Here is a 22,797-nt window from a genome sequence, read left to right on the forward strand (position 1 = left end):
CGAGGGTGCCGGGGCTGACGGAGGGGCCGCCCCCCCGCCCCGGCTGCGCTCGCCGCCCCCGCCCCAGCGGCGGCCCCGGCCCCGGCCCCCTCCCCGGCGGCGGCGGCGGCGGCGGCGGCGGCGCGGGGCGGCCCGTGTGTCGGGCACGCCGAGCCTGCGCACTCGGCGGCCGGGCGGGCACGGCGGCCGCGGGGCGAGGAGCGGCGCGGGGCGGGCCGGGCCGGGCCAGGTGCTGCTGCGGGGCGGGGGAGCGCGGAGCGACCCTGCGCGGGGGCGGCGGGGGCCGGGCGCCATGCGCCGAGCCGCGGGCCGGGCTCGCCATCCTGCGGCGTAGCGGCGGGACGGGTTCCGCCCGTGATGTCCCCCGGGCAGCGGGGGAAGGCGACTCACTCGAGCGCTGCGGCAGAGGCCTAGTGCGGCCAGCGCCGCTCGCGTCCCATGGCCGAGGAGCAGCAGCCGGAGGGGGGGCAGCCGCCGCGGCGGCTCGCCGGCACCCCCGCGCCCGGCGGGGCCCTGCCGGCCCTGGTGCCGGGGCTGCAGGGCGGCGAGGCCAGCGCGCTGCAGCACAAGATCCGCAGCTCCATCTGGTAAGGGCCGGGCCGGGGGAGCGGGGGAAGGGCCGGGGGGCTGCGCGGACGCGGTGGGGGGGGGCGCGGCCCCTTTGTGCGGGCAGCGCGGAGCACACGCGTGTTGGCGGGCGGGGGTCGCGGCCGGGCCGTGCCCGCGGGCGGTGCCGCCCGGGCCGGACCAGCCCCGTGTGCGGGCGGGCGGCGGCGCTGCCCGGCCGCGCTGGGCTCGGGTCACCTGCCGCAGGCGCTGCAGCCGGGCGCATCTTCCGCGGCCCGCCGCGCTCCCCGGCGGTTTGTGGCGCGCACATGAGCCCCCGGCACGGCGCTGGGGCAGCGGGGGATGCGGAGCCGGGCAGCAAGGGTGCGATTGTCCAGCCCCTGTGTACCTTTGCTGTTCTGAGGTCCCCGTCAGGCAGTTCAAATCCAGCTTTGCCTGGAGCTCACGATGGTTTTCAAGTTTCTGCATAGGAATCCAGGTTATTTTTTGTTGATTTTTTTCCCCCATAAAATTCAATTTTCTAGTAAACCAGAATTTTATTTTATGTGTATTGGGGAACGAGGTGAATCGAGTTTAGCTTGCTGCAAATAAAGCACTTTGTTGTTCTTTGGTTGTTTTTTTTAAATATCTGCAAGAGGCTGTCACCTGCAGCATTTGTATTTTATGTGTGTTTTTAAAAGCTGCTTTTGGCTGAGGGCGCTGATAAAGAGTACTGAAAGTTGGGAGTTGTAAATACAGGTTACTCATATAATGTTTTCCTTTGTATACACACACACCATGTGCATTTTATACATACACTCATCCCAATAAAAACATACTGATCTAGCTTGCATATTACGTCATATTACAGTTAGATTGTGTGGTTTGAATGGATGTCGCTAGAAAATAAAGAGAATCTAAATACAGTTTTATTTCAGATTTTTTTATTGTATGGCATACTGAAATTGCATTTATTATTGGGATGATGGTTGTTTTGTTTTTATTTATTTTAACAGTAAATAATAGTTCATTCTCCTTAATCCACACTTGCTATCTTTTGTTTTGGTCTTCTCTGCAATGTGACCTAGAGAAGGAATATGAACTGCAGAATTTTCTGTATTTTTGGATCATAAAATCTTCACACCCTCCTAATTTATTATGGTATTTAGTGATGGTCTTTTCACGTTTCCTTCCGTTTGCATGAACGTGCTGTTTGGAAAAGAGCCTCGGAGAGCATGTTTACATTGCATTCAGATTAGGTATCATGTCCAAGTTGAAGACAAAATGGCTACTAAGTAAAACCCCTGCCTTTAATGTGGGTTTTCTTTTCAAGGGAAAAGAGCACATATTAGCTTCTGAAGTGCACACTGCTTGGTTGATTCAGGTGAACTTGGTGAGTAGCCCAAGCCCGTGTTTAGTACAACGGAATGAAGCGTTCTGCCCGGTGTGAGCGGCTCGCCTGGTGCCAAGTGCCTGTGGCCAGCAGAGGTGTTGCCGGCCCCTTGCAGCCCTGTCTCCTGGTACTTCCACAGGCGTTCCTCACCTTCACAGAGTGTTCCTCCTGGCTACCTGCTTCCTGCACCGGGCTTCAACTTCCCTGCTGCTCTCAGGCAGCATCTGCCTGCACGTTGTGCTGCTGAAATTCAGTATTTGAAGATAAGGTTATTTTTTAGAAGAAAACCTTTTCTTTTGATGTCTTCAAATCTTACGTTTCTCTATTATGATCAAGCAGTCTTCATTTGGGCTTGGAGTTAAATGTTAATTAGCGTCTTCCTGGAGATGTGGTTGTTTTGGTGCGGCACTGCCCCGGACATTGTGCTCACTGAGCCCCAATAAACAGTGGAAAGTCTCCTTCTGTCCTGGCAGGCTGGGCTTTGCTCTCTGTTCGGTGGGTGCTGGTGATGGATAAACAGTGGGAGAGGTTGTGGAAGGCCGGTTGTGAAAATGGCAGTGCACTGCTGTTCACAGAACGAGGTGTAATGTGCAGAACAGTGCTTCTTCCTCTTTTCTCCTTCCCTCCTCTTCCTCCCCTCTTCCCCTGCCGTGCCAGTTGCATGTGCTGGCAGGTTGGTGCATTCGGTTCCCCCTTTCTTCCCAGCAGATTTAGCACATCCAGCCCAGTACTTTCCTCTCTTGTTTTCCCTCTACCTCCTTTTTCCTACACGTGTTTGTGCACAGTGGATGGAGGCTTTTAGTTAGTTATGTTTGTTACAAGTTTTTTTTTTTCATTGTTTTTTAAAAAGGATTCAGTCTTCAGATTGCATTGTCAATGAAAGTAGTAATATTGCAAAAAATAGCAACTACAAAAATACTGGACTTGAGGATCACAAACAAGTCTGTGCTTGTCCCTTCACTTTACAGTCAAATGCAAATATAGAGAGTGATGCAGGCCACAAGTGGGACAATGAGCTATTCATTATCTCAACTTGTACTTGTTTTATTCTGTTTATTAAATTAAAATGTAGTTTGACAAAAACATATTAAGTAATTGTGTACATGTGGAGTCCCTTATATTGAAACAATAGTTTAAACCCTGCTGGTTACATTTGCAGGCATGGTCAGTATAGGTACTGAAGACTTAAAAATATGCTTTTTAGGTGTCCAGTCTGTTGGGTTTGGGGTTTTTTTGTTGGGTTGTTTTTTGGCATATAAGGGTGACCACTAGTTTGAGCTGAGGAGGGGAAGGTGAAAGAGTGACTTAGCTGTGCTTAGAAACGAATCAGGAAGTATTTATTTGCATTACAACGTCACATACAGGTATTTAACTGCTATTTGGTTACAGCAATTGAAGCTCATCACTGTCTATCTGTATTTGTGTCCTGCCTGCCCCACTTGAACACATGCAGCAAAGTGGTGTCTGGTTTTGTTTCATGCTGCGTGTGTGAGTTGCTGAGGCGGTTGGATGTGTTCTTACGGTGTGGGTGACGCGGGCAGAAATAATACTGGATGTCTTTTCCCATTGACGGATTAGAAGTCTAGACAGAGAGAACACGTCTTTGGGAGCCCAGCCTGGCTGATTAGTGTCAGCATGGGTGGGTTTGTAAATTGCCCTGGTCTTCGCTGGACACTGGGCCTTAGTCTGCCTGTTTTTATTTCTCTTTAGATGCGTTAAAGCTTTCATATTTATTAATAGCTTTTTGTCCAGACATTGGAGCCTGAGGCGGGAAAACCTCCCTAGTCAGCTGTCTGAGCATATAGACTAATGGGGTTTCACTCATTTCTTCGGGTGAGGGTACTGTATTACCAAATGTGTGTTATTTGTATATGATGTTTCTGTATCCAAACATATGGTGGTGAAGACAGAGTCTACTCAGTATCACACTGACTTGCCATGGAATATCTTACGGCTGAAGACAGCCGGCAAAGCGTGGATGTAAAAGCGGTGTGGCACGAGGATTGAGATGCAGAGATGGCCAAGGGAGGATGGTGTCAGCTGAGGGTCTGTCATCGCTGGCATAAAAGAAAAAGACCAACAGTTTTAGGCAATTTAATCCCTCCGCTCACTGTACTAATCCAAAATCCAGTAGCTGTGAGCGTTGATGGAGCGGACAGGTTTGTTTTCTTGTTCACTGTTGCGAATAACCGGTGATGGTTCAGCAACGAGTGCTTGTTTACTGTTGTAAATAATAATCTGGTGCTTGCATCTGTGCATAGGTTGGCCCCAGCTTCTTTCACCTTGCCAACATCTCAGCTCTTTTTGTCCTAAAGGCATCTGTTAGGATTTGAATATAGCAATTCTGCTTGAGAGATTAATTTCTCTCCTTCCCCGCCCAGTGTCTAGCGTGTGGACCAGGCAACGTGGAGTGGCAAACACAAAGCACTGCATTTGCAGCCATTTCAACTGGACTTGGGTGTGGGTTTCAGATCCATCATTTTTCTCCTGAAATTGCTCTTCTAGCTAGAAGTTGTATTGGAAAACCACATGAGCAAGTCTGAGCAGTGCTGAAATCATGTGTCCTAATGCCCAGTTTGTCTCATGTTGAAGAAGTCGGAGGTGAATTGTGCCTTCGTTACTTTTGAGCTCTTGGTATTGTGCTGGAAAACCAGTGATTAGTGTGTTCTAATCTTTGGAAGGCTCCATGCTTTTTTATCACTTAAAGCATTCCTGCTCCCTCCTACAGTTGCATCCATCACTCCTCATTAGGCATTGTCAGCAAGCGTGGATCGTCACTTAGCTGTTGGCAGAGCAAATGTTCTGCAACTTGGGAAATGCCATTGAGGGTTTTCATAATAGGAATTGCTACTTACTTGTATAGTTAGGTCAGCAGAAAAAATGATTGACAGTCTTGATATTTTTAATAAAATGCCTGGCAATGAAGAGGGAAGCTTGAGGGGTATGTGTTTCAGGCTTTTCGCAAATGCAGATGGATATACCTTTTTGGTAGTTTTCTTCTGCAGTTGAAATTTCTGTACGTATTTTTTTTAAAACAAATATTTCTTGAGTCAGGTTGGATTAACTTGTAAAGCAATCCATCTACATTTCCTCGCTTTCTTGCAGCTTGGGAGAGGGAGGCGGGAAATCAGAGAAAAAAAAACCCCTAACATAACCTTCAGTATTTTGTTAAGTAGCCTGTCAGAATTGAAAGAACTCAGAATTTCCTCTGATTACAGAGTACTTGTGGTTATTCTGTGCCGCCAGCGCAAAATGCAGCGGCCATCATTCCCTCTTTCATCCTGGTTAATTCATTGTTGGAGGTGGGAAACACAGGTTACAATTCTTCGGTTAGAGATTGCTGAATTCTGTGAGGAAAATCAAATAATTATCATTGACGGGTGTACGGGCTGCACTCATTTCACATAATCTATGCAACATCAGAAGTGTGTTTACCTCCTTTGGAAAAGTACCTTGAGCCCCGGAGCTGAGAGATGATGTGTAAAACTGCAAAGATTTCTTGTCACTGACTCAGTTTTCCCTGGCTTCTTGGTTCCACTGTTTCCAGGTGGTGGTAAGGTTTGCCTGTCCTGAATGTGGTTCCTGCTATGGTGTATAAGCAGTCAAATGCACGGGAAAAAATTGAATCAAAAAAATTTGGAGTAGTTCATGGTGATTTCAGGGAAGATCACCCCTCCTTGGGCAAAGCATTTAGCAGCTTGTCATTCTCCTTCACACTCTGCTTCCCCAAATGGATAGGAACAGAAAGTGGAATTTGTTTCATTTCACTCCACCTGGTTCTGTACAAGTTCCCGTGTAGTTATTGTGGAGGAAAAAAATGCATTTCTGAGCTGAGGGCCAGCTCCTGGGAAAGATGTTTCCATGAAACGAACCATCTGATCACTTCGCGTGCCTGATTCTCTGACCGGAAACAAATTTTAAACCAGGGTGTCCCTATGTGTGGTGCAGAACTCATGAATTGGGCAAAATAAATCCTACACCGCTGTCCCTTTCTCTGTTTGACTCCTCCCGGAGGTGGCCTCGGTGGGTTGTTCGGGGACCTTCCACTCCCCAGAGCGAGGGCCAGGTACCCCCTCTATCTGCTGCTACACATTCCTGTATGGAGGAACCTCCTTTTGTGGGAAGGCCCCGGGAGGATTCCTTGTGGCCGGAGCAGGGTTCAGGAGCTGCTGCTGTTCCTGCTGCGGTGAATCCCTGTGCTGTTGGGAGAGGCTCCGGGCGCCGGCAGCGGGCAGGTCAGCGGCAGCAATCGCTGCCAGGGCGGCGTGGGAGGACGAGAGACTTTCCAAAACGGGGCACGGCCACCACCGTGGTGGAGTTTCTAGGTCAGCAGGTGTGGAAGCCAATTTGGTCTGCAGGCGTTTTTACAAGGTTAGAAAATAAACCTGAGTGAAATGAATGGTGACCTTTATGTAACCTTTGGAGAACGGAGCTGAGGTTTTGTTGAATGTGCTGGCTCTGAGTTGGAAGGAATATCTTCGCAGAAAAAAAGGTCTTTATAAACCTGCTTCTAGGAGGAGTGGATTTTTCACTCATTTCTGGGTTTTGTTTGTTTTTGTCTCTTGAGACAATAGAATCTAAAAACTATATTGGGGGAAAGCACTATTCAAGTAATAAAAGGTTTGCATAAGTTTTACTGTTGTTCATTTGGAATGCGTTGGAGTGTGTACAATTGTTGACTTCACAGCATCAAACATATGCAATTCATTGTTTCATGAACATTTTACTTTCCACTGCAGGAGTTTCTTCATTGAAGCAAGTCAGATGGTGTGACGCTGTGGTTCAGAGCAGCGGTTCTAATGACTCCTTAATAAGCACAGAATTGCAGGATTGTCATCTCAGGCCTCTGTAGCTGAGTTGCTTGCCATCTGGGAGAGCTCTGCGTTATTTACGTGTGTCTTTGTGCTGCTGGCAAGTAGGAATCTAAATCTCTCCCTGGAAACTCCCCCTAAAAGTTTGTGGATACTGTATAAATTAATCAGAAAAAATCGTGTAATTGGGTGAGATGACAGTACTGCTCAGGTTGGGGTGATCAGACTTATATTGAAGCACTGATTAATCTTTTAATTAGTTGGAGCTTGGGGTGGTTTTGTTAGTCTTTTTCTCTGTGTGTGTGTATAATTTTGAGAGCAGGGGTTGAACTTAATGTTTTTATACAGATCCCATAACTTATGTATGTTGCCTTCTCTTGTTACTCTTCTCAGCTGCTTGCCAAACAGAAGTATTTGGAGAAGGGCCAGAGCTGCAAAATTCAGATCAGGATCCAAATTTGGATTTTTGGTTCAAGCCTTTCTAATATTTAATATTACAAAGCCTCATATATAAATACGGGGCTCTTTATTTTTAAACTGTGGCAGTGAGGACAGGGAGGTAGCTTCCTTGCTTTCCTCTGGAGCAGTCCAGGTAGAACGCTGGACTGTGTGTTACAAAGCTATCAGCAGGTGATTGAAAAGGTAAATTGAATAGGTGAGAAAGCAATTAGTGCACTGTCACACAGAAGGAGCCTGAACAAAAGGCCAGCACAAATTGGTGCTTTCAAGCCAGTGAGAAGAATCCCCTAAATCTAAAAATTCTGGAAGTGGTGAGATGTTTTGTGGTGTTCCTTTAGATCTCTGGGAATTTCAAGGGTTTGCTTTGTTTTGTTCTAAGTGGAGTTAGCCAGTATCTCAATTTTAATGCTCTCTTGATTTAATGGAAAAAGGATTATCTCTCATCAAGTAGGATGCTTGTTATCGGCTGCTGTGCCATCAACAGGCTTTCAGTAAGCTGCCCAGTGTTTTGTGTTGTTGAATGTTTAATCGTTAAGACGGTGGAAAAAAAAAAAAAAACATTCAAAACTTCCCAAATATTTTCCTTATTGCTTCTTTTTAATTGCTTGTGGTTGCTGTGGTGAATTGTACCCGTCCCAGGGTGGGGAGGCCGGGTGTTGGTGCAGGACTGGGGAGGGGGGTGGCTCTGGCTGCTGGGACCTGCGCCCGTTGCCTTCACTGCTCGGGTGGTGTGAGCTGCTGTCCCTCCCCAGCTGTAACCCCAGACACCCTGCCAGGGCAGCCCCTGGCTCTTCCAGGGCAGGACGAAGCTGTTCCATGTGTCCCTGTGCTCCTCCACTGTGATGAATCCTGCTCAGCATTTCCCTGGAGCTGCCTGGGAGTGCTATCCCTTGCCCATTGTCAGGGACTCCAAGTTTGGGAAGAAAATCTTGTTCCTGGGGAGAACTCGTTTATTAAATGAGGCATATTTGTATCTCCCTCTGAGAGGAAGTTTGTGGTTAAATGTCAAGGTCCGTGATCAGTGGCTGTCCTTTCTGATGGATGGCCTCACAGGGACACAGGCAATCTATATTTCTTAGTCCGGAATTCCTAAGTGCCGTTATAAGATTGTTGGGACACCTGTGGGTGAAAAAGTTAGATCACACTGGGCAGTAGGAATTACAGTTCATGACTTTGCATATAAAGCAGTGGATTATATTGTTTTTAAAGTGGTCAGCAAAACAAACTGTTGGAACTTTTTCTCAGTAGAAACGAGGTTACCTTGTAAGTATCTACCACAAGCATCCTTTGGACAAACAAAAATTAGTGTGTGAGAAAAGTGTGCTGGATAATACAGTGGGCAGTTTGTTCTCCCGTGTTTGCCTTACCACCTTCTTGCCCTTGTTTAAAAATCGCTTGAAAATACCGGGAGTAGTCTTCGTGGCTTCAGTGGAAGTATTCCTGTGTGCCTTCTCCCATCCTCTTCAGAACCACTGCTACATTAAAGTACAGACTGGAAAGGCAGTCACTCAGTACCACAAGTGGTAACTCTTTGAAGGCCTCTAAATTGAAAAGCTTTAACTTTTATTTAATATTTTTTGTGGATGGAATTTTAGTCTCGTCTTTTAATCTGCTCTGAAAAAATGTGACTGCTCCTTCTTCCAGAACCACATGTTAGTTTTATTACTAGTTCAGTGGAGGGAAGTACTCAAGAGATGGGTGCTTATTAAACCAGGGGGAGAATCCTGCAAGGGATCCTGGATCCTGTGTCTGCAGGCAGTCTGAAGTTGAGACTTGAGGCTTCTGCTTCAGGGCTGGACATGCTCTGGCAGGACCAGTTTGTTGTGTGTGCTGAGGGTGTGAGGGCAGTATTTTCTTGGGAAGAGCATGCAGGATGCCCTGCCAAAGAGAGCTGTGCCCCTTGGTGCTTGGCATCACCCGCTCAGAGCTCCCATCTCCCGCACCGTGCTGGGTTCAGATGCTTTGTGCAAGGTCATGATTGCTCTGCGGTCCATGCACTGCTGCTGTGGGTGAGGCATCTGTGAGGCCAGCCAGCCCTTGGTGAAAGCTGCAGCTCCTTCTGCTGTGATGGAGCTGTCTGAAGAAAAGGCTAAAAATAATTTGGAACTGTTTTTGCAGGAGTCAGACTGTGCCACAGAAACTTTTAATCCAAGCTCTGGCAAAATGTGACAAAATTCCTTTCATTAAGGGTGTATAAAAGGTTGGTCAATTTTCTTTATGGTTTGCTCTTCTTATGTATTAAGTCTCTTGGCATGATCAGTGATAGGGGCCTACAGTTGCCATGAAGATATCCAGTGGCCATATAAACTAAATGAATTAGTTGATATTTAAAAGACAGTCAAGTTACTCACTGGCGGTAATTGGAAGCTGCACACCTGGAACCACATTTTGCTGAAGAGCTAAGCCAGCTTTTGGCTCCAGGAGCCTGCTCTGCAGCATTACCTTCATTATGCTTGATTCCAGTGGTGTGGTTCAATCACTGACTCCTAAAAAGTTGCAAAAAAGAAATAACAGCTGGGGGAAAAGTATTTGCCCCTTCCATTCAACAAGTGGGTGAAATGGGAATGATAGATACTGTTTTAAAATGTGAGAAATATCCCAGGAAAAGGACATTTTGAACATAATCTATTAGTTGTTGGGAGATAGCTTGCTGAATCAAATAAAATATTTGGAAATGCTGGTGGTTTGTGTGTGTTTAATTACACAGTTTATAGTGAATCTTCAGTTAAAAATCAATCTTGAACATCATTTTATCATGCAAAGAAATTCTAAAATGCTGACCCTTAAGATTTGGTAATCTGTTTATTTAAGTTTGTGATCCATGAAGATATCCAGACAATATTTCTCTTGTTGATTACTTCTGAGTGGAAGCCAGGTGTCTGATTACCCTGTAGATCCGTGCCTGAATATACTTTGAGCAGTCACTTTTCAGGTAATGACAGCTAAAAAAATGGTAATAATCTTGACCTCTAAGAATAAACATGGAACAAAATACTTTGTTTTGTTTAGTACCAGTGAGTTTAGGCGGTCCCCACTTGGCTTTCATGGGACATATCTGCGTGGACTGCATCTTTCCTGCTAGCACTGTACTTCTCTTGGAGTGGGTAGGAATGTGGGTTCATATATCACCGTGGTTTGTACAGTCAAGTTGGTGAAACTCGTAACTTAATGGAAAAACACAGTTTAGGTCATGTGTACCATGGTTCCGTGTGTGGAAGCCTCTCTGAGAACACTTAGTCACCCATGTATGCTCTGGGATGCTGATGGTGAGTAGCTCCAGCTGTTCAGGATGAAAATATTTGCAATGGGTAAGTGTTTGCATTGCAGAACTAATAATTGTCATTTGTCACTTTACAGTGGTTCTTGTCACTTTAGTAAAGTTCTTAGTTACTGCTGAGGACTTTAAATAGCAGTAGCTTTGTGTTAAGTGAGGCCCAGTGTAGGATCAGGAGATGGCTGGAGTGTGTTGTGTTCTTCTGGAATTTGTCAAACTCAGAAAGGTGAATTGCAGTTTTGGCTTGATTAGTTCAGTTCCTGAACAAAGGAGTGGCAAAGCAGCATATAGTTCACTGTGAAAATTGAAATCAAACTGTGTTAATAATCAGGAAAGCACATTCTCATTCTCATAATGTGGACACCTGCTCCCCTCTGGAATGTTGACACATGATGTGATTCATAGGAATTAAAATCCAGACTGATCAATTCTGTAGTGCTCTTAAACAATGTCTCCTTCTGGAAGGACCCCTCAGACAATTGTGGATAGCAGTAGCGAGAGACTTTTACGGACGCAAAATTCAGTGGATTGTTAGATGCTGAAAAGGTGTGGTAGCTTGCAGGTGAACAGCACTGTTACCCTGGTGAGTACTGCTTTAGAACTGTCTCCATACATCTGAAATATAATTCTCTGGTGTTATGATTTTTGAAAGTCAGAAGTTTAGTGCAGCTTTTCTGAACTCTGATCTAGATTTAATCAAGGCCAGCCTTTTCTGATTTTGACTCTTTTACTAAGTAAGTTGTGGTGTAACTGTGCAGCTGTCTGGGATCTTTGGAATATACATGCTGTGAATAATGAATCCATGCAGGTGTTCTGTAAATTGTCTGAATAGGGTGCCGAACTCAGTGGCCTGTGTGGCTGTGGCTTCAGTACTTTGTACTAGGAGAGGTCACGTGCCCTCTGCTCTAATTTCAAAAGAAAACCATGACGATATGAAAACTTCTGAAATAAGTATGAAAATGCTTATGGATGATGCTGTACCTGCAAAGCAGGTGTGTTGCTTAAGAAAATGGCAAAGTTTTTAGGTTTTTGGATCCTGTCCCCCTGGTTGCCTGTAGAAGTAGGATGGCGAGGCAGCAGACTGGCTGCCTGCATTGTTCCCTGTTTTGAGGACACAGAGAACTGAACCCTAAAGTTGTGGGGTATTAAATTACTGGTCAGATGCCTGCTGTTGATAATTCCATTCATGAGCAGGTTTGAGACAAAGTATTCTGATAGACTCACCTGCTCAGTCATCACAGCTGCAGAGGCAGCCTGGCAGGGAAGGAGGCAGTGGACGTGGGGTGTTTGGTGGTGGGCTGCCCCACACTGCAGCTCCTGCGCTGCTGCCCTGGAGCTCTGTGCTGCTGCTGTGGAGCTGGGCAGCCCCAGAGCTGCCAACATGATCCAGGTGGGAGCAGCCAGTCCTGCTGTGCAGGGCCATGTAAGGTACCTGTTGGGCAGAGTTAATTTGCCACCTAGGAGTGAGTGCAGTTGTGTTTAAACTCAGCCTTGTAGGTGCAAACTGAAATAGATGCATGCATGTATGAATTACATGGCTTCAGGTTAATTACATTCTGTACGGTTTTAATTTTAAGCAAGTGCAGCTTACAGTTTTAGACAAGCTTTTCAGTCTGCAAGTAAACTGAAGTTTACCTGGTTTGTAGGCTAGGGAAGCTCAAACGTTTCAAAATAAATCCTTAAGAACTGGAGTAGCACGTGTTCGTAACTCTTCTGAAGATCCTAATTTAGGGTTTAAAACCATTTTAAACGCTGCCACATTGATTATTTTTTCTACCCCCAGCAGCAGAGGATGGAACACTGATGAGTTACACTGCTTTAGCATTCAGTGAACTGACCTTTGAGAGAGGCAAGAGCCTTCTAGCTACTTGCAGCTCTTTATTTGCAGAGACCAGACAGCTTCTGTGCCTGGAGTGGGTTGAAGCTGATAAGCAGAGGTGAGTGAGAAGTGCCTCAGTGCAGGTGCAAGGCTGAAGGATGGATGCCTGAAAGAACCTGTGGGAGCTGAACAAGGGTGAGCCCTCTGAGATGGGAGGTTGTATGGTCACCATCAGGCAGCAGTGCCATGTTCATCCTGCATGTGTTCAGCTTTGAATTTTCACCTGATGGTAAAGTCAAGGACAGGAGAGGGTTCTGGGATGTGCAGGTGAGCAGTGTGGCACAAGTTGGAGAGAAGTTGCCTTTCCCATGGCAGTGAAGCCATGCCCATCTAGCAGGAAAGAAGTGAGTGACCCTTTCGGTAGGCAGATGCTTGGAGAGTGCATGTAGATATTCAGGGCATTACTCAGCACAGAGAAACCCAAGAGGTTGCAAGAATTGCATTCCGTGGGAGTCAGCAGTCGGGTACAGGTTCCTCTAGTGGAAAAAGGGTGCAGAGGAGCTGTGTGGTGGGCAGCCATGAGAGAAAAGGGAGCAAGGAGAAGGAGGAATGTGTGTGTCCAGCAGTCAGGGCAGAAGGAGAGGTGATAGGATGTTGCAAGCAGCATTGGGAGAAGAGGGCTGGAGAAAAGCTGGATTGGTTTGCAAAAACACAGGCTGATGCTTATGGGGGAACTCTTCAATGTGGAGGAGAGAGAAGGATATCTGGCATGGAGGAGGGACAAAGAGTATGCCAGGGAAACCCTGCAGGTTAAGCTGGGCCTCCTCAGTGCAGTGTCTGTGAAGGGCCTAGGGCAGCCCCTGGATTGCTGCTCTGCTTCCCAGTGTGTGCCAGGCCCAGGGAGCGTGGAGATGGCGGTGTGCTGGGAAGGCTGGAGCTCATTTCCAGGCTGACAGTGGGACACCTGCGGCTGTTGACCCTGCAGGTTTTGGGGAGGGGATGGCTGTGTGCAGTGTCTGGGTGCTGGCTTCTTGTGACTTGAGCAGCATGTGGGGCTCAGCAGGGCAGGGGGTCTCATCTGCCCCCTCAGGGTAAAGCCACAGAAGAGCTTGGACGGGTCTGGGTTGTGGTGCTGCAAACCAGATGACAGCCTGTGGGTATCAAATGAATTGGGGAATAAAGAGGTGCAACCAGTAGCAGCAAATCTCTCTGTTAATAGAACATAACTAGGATAGCTGTGGTTCTTGGAAATGTTGATGGAAATAATGTGAAATATAGAAGAAACACAGGTTTTATCAGCAGGCTTAAATCTTATCCAGGCTCCTGTGCCGGCATTGGGGACCACACGTGGTAGGAAAGCCTTGCTGCAGGGCTGCTGACACTGGAGCTGTTCTCTTGGATTCAGCTGAGCTGTGTGCAGTAAAAACAGCCCGATGCAGATTTGTACATTTCTGGGTGTGTGTTACATATAAGCAGAGTGTAGAACTCTTCCTATTTTTGCTTTGCCATCAGCTGTCTGTAGCCACCATTTCCCAAGGGAAAGGCAGCAGAGGACCAGGTCTGTGACCTGTGGCAGGCTGTGATGCACAGCAAGGTGCTGCCTTCCTCCTCGTCCTCAGCTTGTTGGCTCTGCAGGCATGGTAGAGAAACAATTTTGTGCGTATGTTTTATAGATGCACTTAATTTCCTGCTTGTGTTTTAAGTGCTGCTGAGGAGTGTCGCCCCCTTGGTTTCACTAGGCATCCTTTCTTGGAGCCATGTGGGACAAAGGCCGGAGAAAAATCCCAGTGTCTCATAGTTGGCTTTACAGTGCCTCCAGTTCAGACCCTTAAGTAATAGTGTTGTGATGGGGCTTCTGATGACCCAGGCTGAAAATAGCACAGCAGATCTCTTAGCTATCTATAGACTGGATCCTGAAGCAACCAAAGGTTGATTTGTTTTTCCATAGTTAGTTTTAAACGCAGCAGTTTTCATTGTGGAATACGTGAGTTGTTGCAGTGGATGATTTGCTGCTTAGCCACAAACCTGCATGTCTGGTGACTGTCTCCATCTTTCTGCTTTCAGTGGGACATTCCGGAGATGAAATTTCTACTGAAACAATCTTTTTTCATGATGCTTTTTTGAGATTGTAGATTGTTAGTAATAAATACAGGATGTGGCTCCTCTGAAGTCAGATTATCTTCCCACATCCTGTACAGAGGGCACTGCATCCTTGGAACAGAATCTCCTGCCTGAATTTAACAATATGCCCTGATTTTAATTCAGAGCAGTGCTGAAAGAACCAGGGTGAGAGCTGTGTAAAAGCATTTTCTTTGTCTCTTCTCAGAGTTCATTATAGGAACTTGTGGCAATATCCTGAATTTAAATAAATGTAAAAAAACCCCCAACCTCAGGAACTTAAATGACTGTCTTCTTGGAATAGAGCACCTGGCAGTGTGTGGTTGTTGCAAGTTCTTCCCAGTTATTTTAAGAATAGTGGAACAAGCCTCTAGTGTTGAATACAACTAGATTTCTTCAGAGAGCTGAAAGAGATGTTTATAGACCTACATTTCAGACATAGGTATTCTGATGTCTGCTGGCTAATTATTTCGTGGCAGTTCATTACAATGGGCTACATTTGAGACTTGGGCATTTCGTTAGCAGCCTTGTCTTCCGTCTTTGTTCAGCTGTTTGTATTGTTGGCATTATTTGTACTCATAAAATGATCATAATGTCAGAAATGGTGAAGGGATTAAATTTTTATTCTCTGTGAACTATTTTAATTGCATTTATTTTAGTAACAAGTGTTGAAGTCAGGCATTTGACACATTTTAACCTGCATTAACTTCAAGGCATGCTGAACCACTACGTTTTTCAGCACTGTGATGTAGCATTTCTCCGTCTTATGTCTGATGGAAAACTGGTTTGGCTTATTTTCTCTGGTGAGTGGAAAGAGGCAGATTAGGTTACAGGGAGGATGCAGAAGTTGCAGCTCACCCTTCTTGTTGCACTCTTTTATTGGCTTGCTGAGCGTTTGCCTCCTGATTTTGCTGAGAAGGGTGGTTTGCCTGTGATTGAGGAGGAATCTGCCTTCAGACTGGAACAGACAATATTTACCAGTTGGTGAATACTTGCTTTGTTTGCTCTTTGTGGCCTGAGAGTTGGACGCTTTTCTACATTTCCAGTGGACACTGCTCTATTTTTATACTTTAGGGAAATAGCGATACTTCATGTGCTTTTAGGATGCAATTGTGGTCCCTGCGGCTTTTATATGGAATAAAAATATATCTGGATTTGAATCCTGAAAGACCTAATGTGTCTTGTGTTAAATGTTTTGTCGCTGTTGGCCCGTGTTTGTGCTAGGCTCGAGTGCCTGGTGTGTGGGGCATGACGCTGGATTCTCCCCGGGGAGGGAGCAGTGCAGGCAGGGACAGAGCCCCTAGGTGGCATCAGAAGCCACCTGATTTTTGGCTCCTGCACGCCCCAGGGTGAGAGGTGAGCATGGGAGGGAGTTCCTGGCCCTGGGGTGCAGGGCCATGCCCGCCTGGGGTGTGCTTTCCTTTCCCAGTGCCCTGCGCTGAAGCTCTCACACCGTTAGCTGAGCAGTATGGATAGTCGTCGTTTTGCTAATTCAAACAAGTCTCAACCTTGTGCAGCTCTGCTTTCTAAATATTTAATTGAAATGCTTTTACAGCCATTTTACTTCTTTATCACTGTGAGCCAAGCCAGACAATGTAACATGGCATATGTTAAGATGTTAATTGAGTAGCAGCACACATAGGCGGCTGTTTCATAATTTTCTCCTTAGATGATCCTTGGCTCCAGTTTAACATTTCTTTGTGCTTCTGAGTGGAAGGTTATATAAAGATATATTTAGAGCTGTTAGTCTAAGAAAGAGAAGCATTAATTCAGTAAGATTAAGAATTAAGGGCTGATTGCTGCAGGCACTGCTGGGACACAGTGCTTGTCGTGGTGAGGATGTGATAATAGTACCTTTCTGATAGTACCACTTACTGTAATGGGGTTGGTAATCCTTTTATTGAGTGGTTCCTCACAGCATGCAGAGTAAATAGAGATTTTGGGGTTTTTTTTTAAATGTCACCTGATGTCGTCAGAGTTGCGGAATTCAAATTGAATCTTTCCTAAAGGGTATGTAGTCAGTTTAATAGTGACCCTCCCTATTTTAACAAGGCTTTCAGAAAGATGATTTTGCCAAAATTGTCGCTCTTGGTACTTTGTAGCGGAGTCTGGCTTGTTTTCCTTGGGAGCCGAAGTGGGTTTTTGCAAGAGGCAAAGGGGGAGCAGGACGCTGCACAGGAGAAAGAGTTGCTGGGTGCTGTCAACACCCGAATGCCTCCTGTGCCTGGCGGGGCTGCTGGCCCGGGAGCAGTCCTTCCCGACCACCCCGAGCCTGGTGCCGAGCGGTTTGACAGACAGCCTGCGGGGTGGTTTTGGTATGGGGGCACAAGTCAGGCAGTGGGAAATGGAGGCTTGTCAGATCACAGCAGTTTTTGAAAGGCCATGTGGCCAGGAGACGCCGTCTTTGGCAGACAGCTCTAACTCCTGTCTTGGGTATCCTTCTCGTGTAGAAGGCTTGTTTTCAGGTGTGAGTAAAATACCAGGGCAGCTGTGTCACCGTGCACTGTCAGGGTTTTTGGTTTTGGTTTGGTTTTTTTTTCGTTTTTCCAAAGAAAGTTTATTTTATAACTTTGTTAAACATTTTCTCAGGTGGCTGAGAGAGTGGGTTACAGTCTGAGGTGAATAACTAGGTAACTGTGCCCATGCTAAGTAACTGCGCACTGTGGTTTTCCATTTTAGTTGCAACTTTTTGCTCTAAGTCCTGCGTGTTGGGTAATAATGTAACTTAATACACCAGTACTGGAAACTGGGAACCTGTAGGGGGGAACCCGTGCTGTCTGGTCAGGAGTTAAACCCTGCCTTCCTGATGTAAAGCTCATCTATGAGCAGTGATGGAAAGTAGTTTCTTTTCATCAATTGCATTGTGGTTTGGCAGAAACAGTGTTTTCTCTAGGCTGTCCAATAAGTGCCAAACACATGGAACACAGCTATACCGAGGCTGTTTTCAGGAGGATGTTTCAGTTCATGCAAATATTTGCAGTCTTGGGCTGAATGGATACAGAGTATCTGTGGCAGTTTCACTGGATGCACCAAACTTTTGATGGAAAAATCACTCTGGGCTTCCCACATGTGACCACCTACTCAAACCATTACTAAATTTTGGACAACAAATTGTAGCTCCAACTTGTCTGACGAGTTTGATTGGGTCTGTTGTTGTTGACATCCTCCTCCATTTGAGGACTGAGTCTGCTGCCAGTGCTGAATGGTGAGAGCCATGTCCTGTGTGACTTTTGGGGCTGGGAGGTCTCCCCTGACTGAGCAGAACAGCGATGGCCTGGAAGTGCTGCTGTCCCGCTTCTGCCAGGGGCTCAGCCCAGGAGCCCCTTTGGCAGCATCCTGCTCTGGCCATGTGTCCCAGGAGAGGGGCTGTGCTGCAGGGTGGGTGTTCACTGTGCTCCCACAGTGTTGGTCACGCTGCTGCCTTTCACAGGGGCTGGATGCTCTCAACTGCAAAGCTGTTAGGGGTTAGTTTCAGTGCTGTGCAGGCTTTGGGAAGGCTCAGGGTTAACCAGGCAGTAGCTGATAAATTCAAGGGCTTTCTTTTATTTCTCTCAGCCACCTCCTCTTTTCTGGTCTCACAGACATAAGGCTTCTCTTATCCGTTGTGGTTAAATGGCTTCTCCTGTTTGCAGCATTAAAGAGGTACTCGTGCTCAGAGCAAGTGAATTCTGCCACTTCTGGTAATACAATAGTCCCGTATTGCTCAGTGCAATTCAGCTGCCTCTTCCTGAAAGTAAAGTATTGCTTAATTAGAGGAAGGTTGGCAGCATCTGGTTTTATGCCACTTAGGAAAAAAAAAATGGCATCTCCTTACCTTATTCTTCTGCTTTTTTCCCCCTCTCTCTTCCTCAGTGCAAAGTAAACTCAGCTGCTCACCTGGAAAGAGAACACACTCCTCATTCTGCCCATGCCAAGACAGGGCTGTTCTGAGCAGAAATACATAAATAGGTCAGGGAAAACAGAAATGCATACTTTGGCAGAAGGTAGAAGAGCAGATTGAGGAAATACTTTCATCTGATTTCTCCCCATCTCATTCTCCCAAAGATAATTTCAGGAGTTTGTCTTCAGCCTTTAGAAACTTCAGTTGCTACAGCCTTTGAAAGTTACCTTCAAGAATCCTTCAAAGGTCTTGGCCCTAAAAGTCAAAAGCTGAGGCTGTTAAGAGGGCCAGAGGCTTTCCTGTAAGGCTTTTTGCTGATACCCACAGCAGCCAACACATGTTCCCTGGAAAGTTGTAGGGTCTGGGGTTCTTCATGAAACACAGCAGCTTTTGCAGGGAGCTGCCCTGTGCTGCTTCTCCAAGCACAGCCTAAGAAACCTCCTTTTCTCTGCTGTTTTACTAATTAGCAGAAGCTGGGTGCATGTTTTTGAGTGGCTGGTGGGTGGGTGACCAGAGATGACCACATTGATCCACATTGGTGGTGTTGAGAGCAAAGTTGATGTTTTTGAGGAGCATTGCCGTAGACAGTACAACAGGATCCCTCTTGAGTCACTCTGTGTGCCTTAACATTGAAACTGTCAATAGGATGGTACCCACTGAATAAATGTCTCCCTGTTTGGTGTGATCGTGTCTCTAGTTTTTGATTGGAGAGGAGCACACACAAAGTTTTGGTATAAATTTTTATGCTCCGCGGTTCTGGTGTTGGGTCATGGGGCACAAGTTGGTAAATCCAAGGCAGCTGTAAAATCAGCCACATTTGTTGTTGCTCACAAGAGACAGCTACCTCAGAACCCCAAATCATGTCCTGGATAAAACTGCATGAAGTTGCATGAATTAATTTTTGGATCAAGTAAGTGAACTCGTTTAACTTGAGGGAGACCGTCATCATGAAGAGCTACAAAAGAGAGAGTAACGCCAGCTGTGCTTCTCGATGGGGATGAATCACAGTGAGCCCGCAGAAGCAGCTCCACGAGGAGCAAAGCTGGCTGTGGGCTTTAGGTGCAGTTTCTGAGTTTCCAATAGGCTTAGGTTCCAAATAGATTCAAATGGTTACTTTCATTAGAAAGAACATCATTCCTGCTGCTCTCCTGCAGCTACTCCTAGGCTTGCAGCAAAACATTGCCTCCAGATGTTAGAAATGGCTCTGTGTAGGGCCTGATTCAACCTGGTTGTTGGGATTGCTGGTTGCAGGCTCTGTCGTTGCAGTAGTAATTAGGTAAGGGATGCATTTGGCAAAGACAGAAGCAGACTTGCTTATTTGTGGTTGAAACTTCAGCTTTCAAAGCATGTATGTCTTGCTAGAGAAGAAGGGGGGCAAAATAAACAAAGGTGGCAGGTGTAACTGGGATGTCTGTCCCTTTACTACCTTTGTCACTTGTCCTGTTATCTCCTGATGTGATGGGGATGTGTCCTGCAGTGTCACCAAATGGAGTGTTTCTGTGCAGTGCTCAGGACCATGAGAAGGTCACTCCAGTACTGTCCCTGTCAAAGGGCTCATTCCTCGGGGTTGCCACTGTTTGGCTTTGACATGGATTGCCTCCACTGGGAGGGAAATAAGCATTTTTGTTGTTAGGCACAAGCTTTATAAAATGAGGCAATATTAACCTGTGCTCTGGTTAGGAAGAAAGAAACCTCAGTTTACCACTAACAAATTTTAATTATGTCCTTCCAGTATACTCAAGAGTGTGGAGCAGGAGATGGAAAAAATTGCTTTTTGAATAGAGATCACACATATCCTTGCTGAAGCAGTGGGACCTTTGCCTTTTAAAATGTCACAACATCTGCTTGCAGATTGGCGGACATGAACTTGACTGTCCTTTTTGTGCCACCAGTTGTTGAAAATGAAACATAGTGAAGCTGTATTTACTGGCCCTATTATTGCTCCTCTGCTGCAGCTTCTCAACGCTGTTGATCAGTGCTGTAGGACCAGAGGTCACGTTTGGAAGAGCCTGAACTAAATTTGAGAGTTTACATTTCCTGACTCAGACTGATATTTGGAGATAAAAGGACAGCTCTAGGGATCTCCTGCCCAGCTGCCTCCTGGCAACTTGCCTCTTTCTCTTTGCAAGAGGAGGATGTTAATGCAAATGGGCATGCTGATGCTCAGGTTGGCAGAAGGGAAGCTGTGCTGGCTGGAGCGTGCGCTCCTGAAAAGCCCCAGTGCATGGTGTTGTCTGCAAGTCTGTGTAGGCTGTACTGGGGCTAAGTTTGCTATGTCTGTACCCTGTATCCCCTTGCCTTTTATGCACCCTTTCTGCATAAGCTGTCATGTGAAGCCGTACGAGGGGTTTGGGTACAAGCATGGGTACATATGCCCGATTCCTGTTGCTGCTGCTTTGTAGGAGGGGCTGTTGGTCTGTAGCAGCACAGGGACTGTGAGACCTCACTCGGGGTTGGAGGCCATGGGTAGGTGGAGTCTGGGGTGGAGAAGTGCTGCTGGAGCAGCTGTGTCCCCATCAATTTGCTCAGCTTTGGCTCAGATGCACTGGCAACATGCAGCAGCAGCAGGTTCCCATGCTTGGTGTCCTTTGACTTGTCTGCTTAGATGGTGGTTTTTGATGAGATGACATTTAGGTTCCCTTCTACAGTTGCTGCAGTATATGTGAGCATCTTTCCCAAGGCAAGGCAAAGCATCCATTTTACCATCCTTAGCACTCCCTATTCTTAAAAATCCTCAGCAGCTCTGCTTTACTGTCTCCTTGGTGTTCCTGTCTACCCACCTGATGGCTTCTCCTACACAAAGTCAGCTGAAGTGGATGTCTGCTGATGGATCTGCTTCGGTGAACTTGTCAGATATTCTTACCTGTTGAAATCTTTTATTGTATTCTGTCACTATAACCTGAGCAGTTCTTGTATGGGAAGGGGCATCAGTGCTAGCAGCCTCTACAAAACAGATTTTTAGACTTGTTTCAAACTGGAAGTGGTGTAACAAGCAGGGCAACCAAACTCCTGCCTCTGGGCATCTGATGGAACAGTAGATGCAGGTTCCTATCAGCACCAGACAGCAGAGCCGTTTGTTTTGCTTGTTTCTTATTTATAGTTTTAGTAGATCCATCAGCTGCCTGACTTGGTCCTGCTTTGTATATGATAGCATCAGTGCAAAAGTAAAATAATTTCCATGAGCTGTTTTGGTGTGCAAAGAGATTGAATTATGTTTTATTTTACCAGGAAAATAATTGCTCTCTGAACTCAAATGGTGGTTTGATGCTTGTTTAGTAGGTGTTCAGACTGGGGTTTTCTGTGTAGGAAACCAGCTCCTCTTCAGAGCAGTGACAAAATGCCTTCAGCTAAGGCTGTCAGATGAAGAATGTGAAGTACAGCACCCTTAAGAAACACAAAAGCTGCTCATGGGTGTGTTTATAGGCAGTATAATAAGTTCCATACTGTTTGCCCGCCTTGGCACATGCACTGAGGTCATTCCTGGCATATTTCAGTTGAGTCTCCACCCAGTGTCATCTTAATAAGCCAGCTGGGAGGTAGAGAGACTAACTTGGAAAACTCCAGAGTTGCCAGTGGAATAACAGCTGTGTGCCTTGTAGCAGCTCTTTGGAAAGTCAGAAATACATGCCTTGAAGTGGTGGGATTTACTGAAGCACGGGGAGAGGGGGGTGTTAATTGTGTTTACACATAAACAAGTCACATGCATTTGAATTGTGTAAGAACTACAATAAAAGTAGTGACATCCATCCTGGCTGCATTGCAGCTTGGGATAATAGTTGCAATATTATTTCATTTAAAAAATACTGTTCTTATGGAAAAGAACAGAGCAGCAAGAATTCCAACACGCAGTTAAGGTGGGGTGACTTTCTACAGAAAAATAGCTGACTGACTATTATTCCATAGACTAGCAGGATATTTCAGGGCAAGACATAAAGCCTGTAGTGCAGTGATAGAAATTCTAATATGTAACGTTGTTGTCATTGATTTTAGACTAATTCAGTGTTTCTCTTTTTCTTCCCTCACATCTAGCAAAACTGTACAATCTAAAGTGGACTGCATTTTGGTAAGTACAACTCCAGAATGCTTTTCAATATTTAATGAGCTGCAAGACCAAAATAGATGGCTCTGGGGACTGACAGCTATTATGAAGCCTTTCCTTAGCAGTACTTCAAGATACTACCACTAAATGTGATCAAAATTAGTTATCATCTCAGGTACCTTCCCAGAAATGTGCAACACTACAGGTCCTGTTGTAGCTCTGCTGTGCTGCGTAGGGCAGAGAGATCGTTTTTTGAAGCAGGAAAGACCCTTGAATTGCAAAAACATCATCTTCATTTGTGCATTAAAATAACAGGACCTGGGCAGTGATAAGAGATTATTTTTAGAAAATACTAGTTCAGAAAGAGAGGTTTTATTTGTTTTCAGTAGTGAGCAGGTTGTAAGTTTTTTTAAATCAGAGTCTTGAGTTCCTAAATCTTAGGATTGTAAGGGTTTGCT

The 22,797-nt window shown here is 46.0% G+C and overlaps 1 protein-coding gene across 1 annotated transcript in view; it reads left to right on the forward strand.

The window, feature by feature from the left end:
• Window positions 1-345: 345 nt before the first annotated feature.
• RFX7 (regulatory factor X7) overlaps window positions 346-22,797 on the forward strand; it is a 49,827-nt gene continuing 27,375 nt past the window's right edge. The window contains exons 1-2 of the mRNA XM_066196243.1: window positions 346-587; window positions 22,330-22,363. Coding sequence (XP_066052340.1) covers window positions 439-587; window positions 22,330-22,363 — 183 coding nt within the window. The 5' untranslated portion in view covers window positions 346-438. The remainder of the gene's footprint in view (window positions 588-22,329; window positions 22,364-22,797) is intronic.

The sequence above is a fragment of the Chamaea fasciata genome, unplaced genomic scaffold (assembly GCF_029207755.1).
Source record: "Chamaea fasciata isolate MVZ Bird 193981 ecotype frontalis unplaced genomic scaffold, bChaFas1.0.hap1 SCAF_14, whole genome shotgun sequence".
In the NCBI taxonomy this organism is placed as follows: domain Eukaryota; kingdom Metazoa; phylum Chordata; class Aves; order Passeriformes; family Sylviidae; genus Chamaea; species Chamaea fasciata.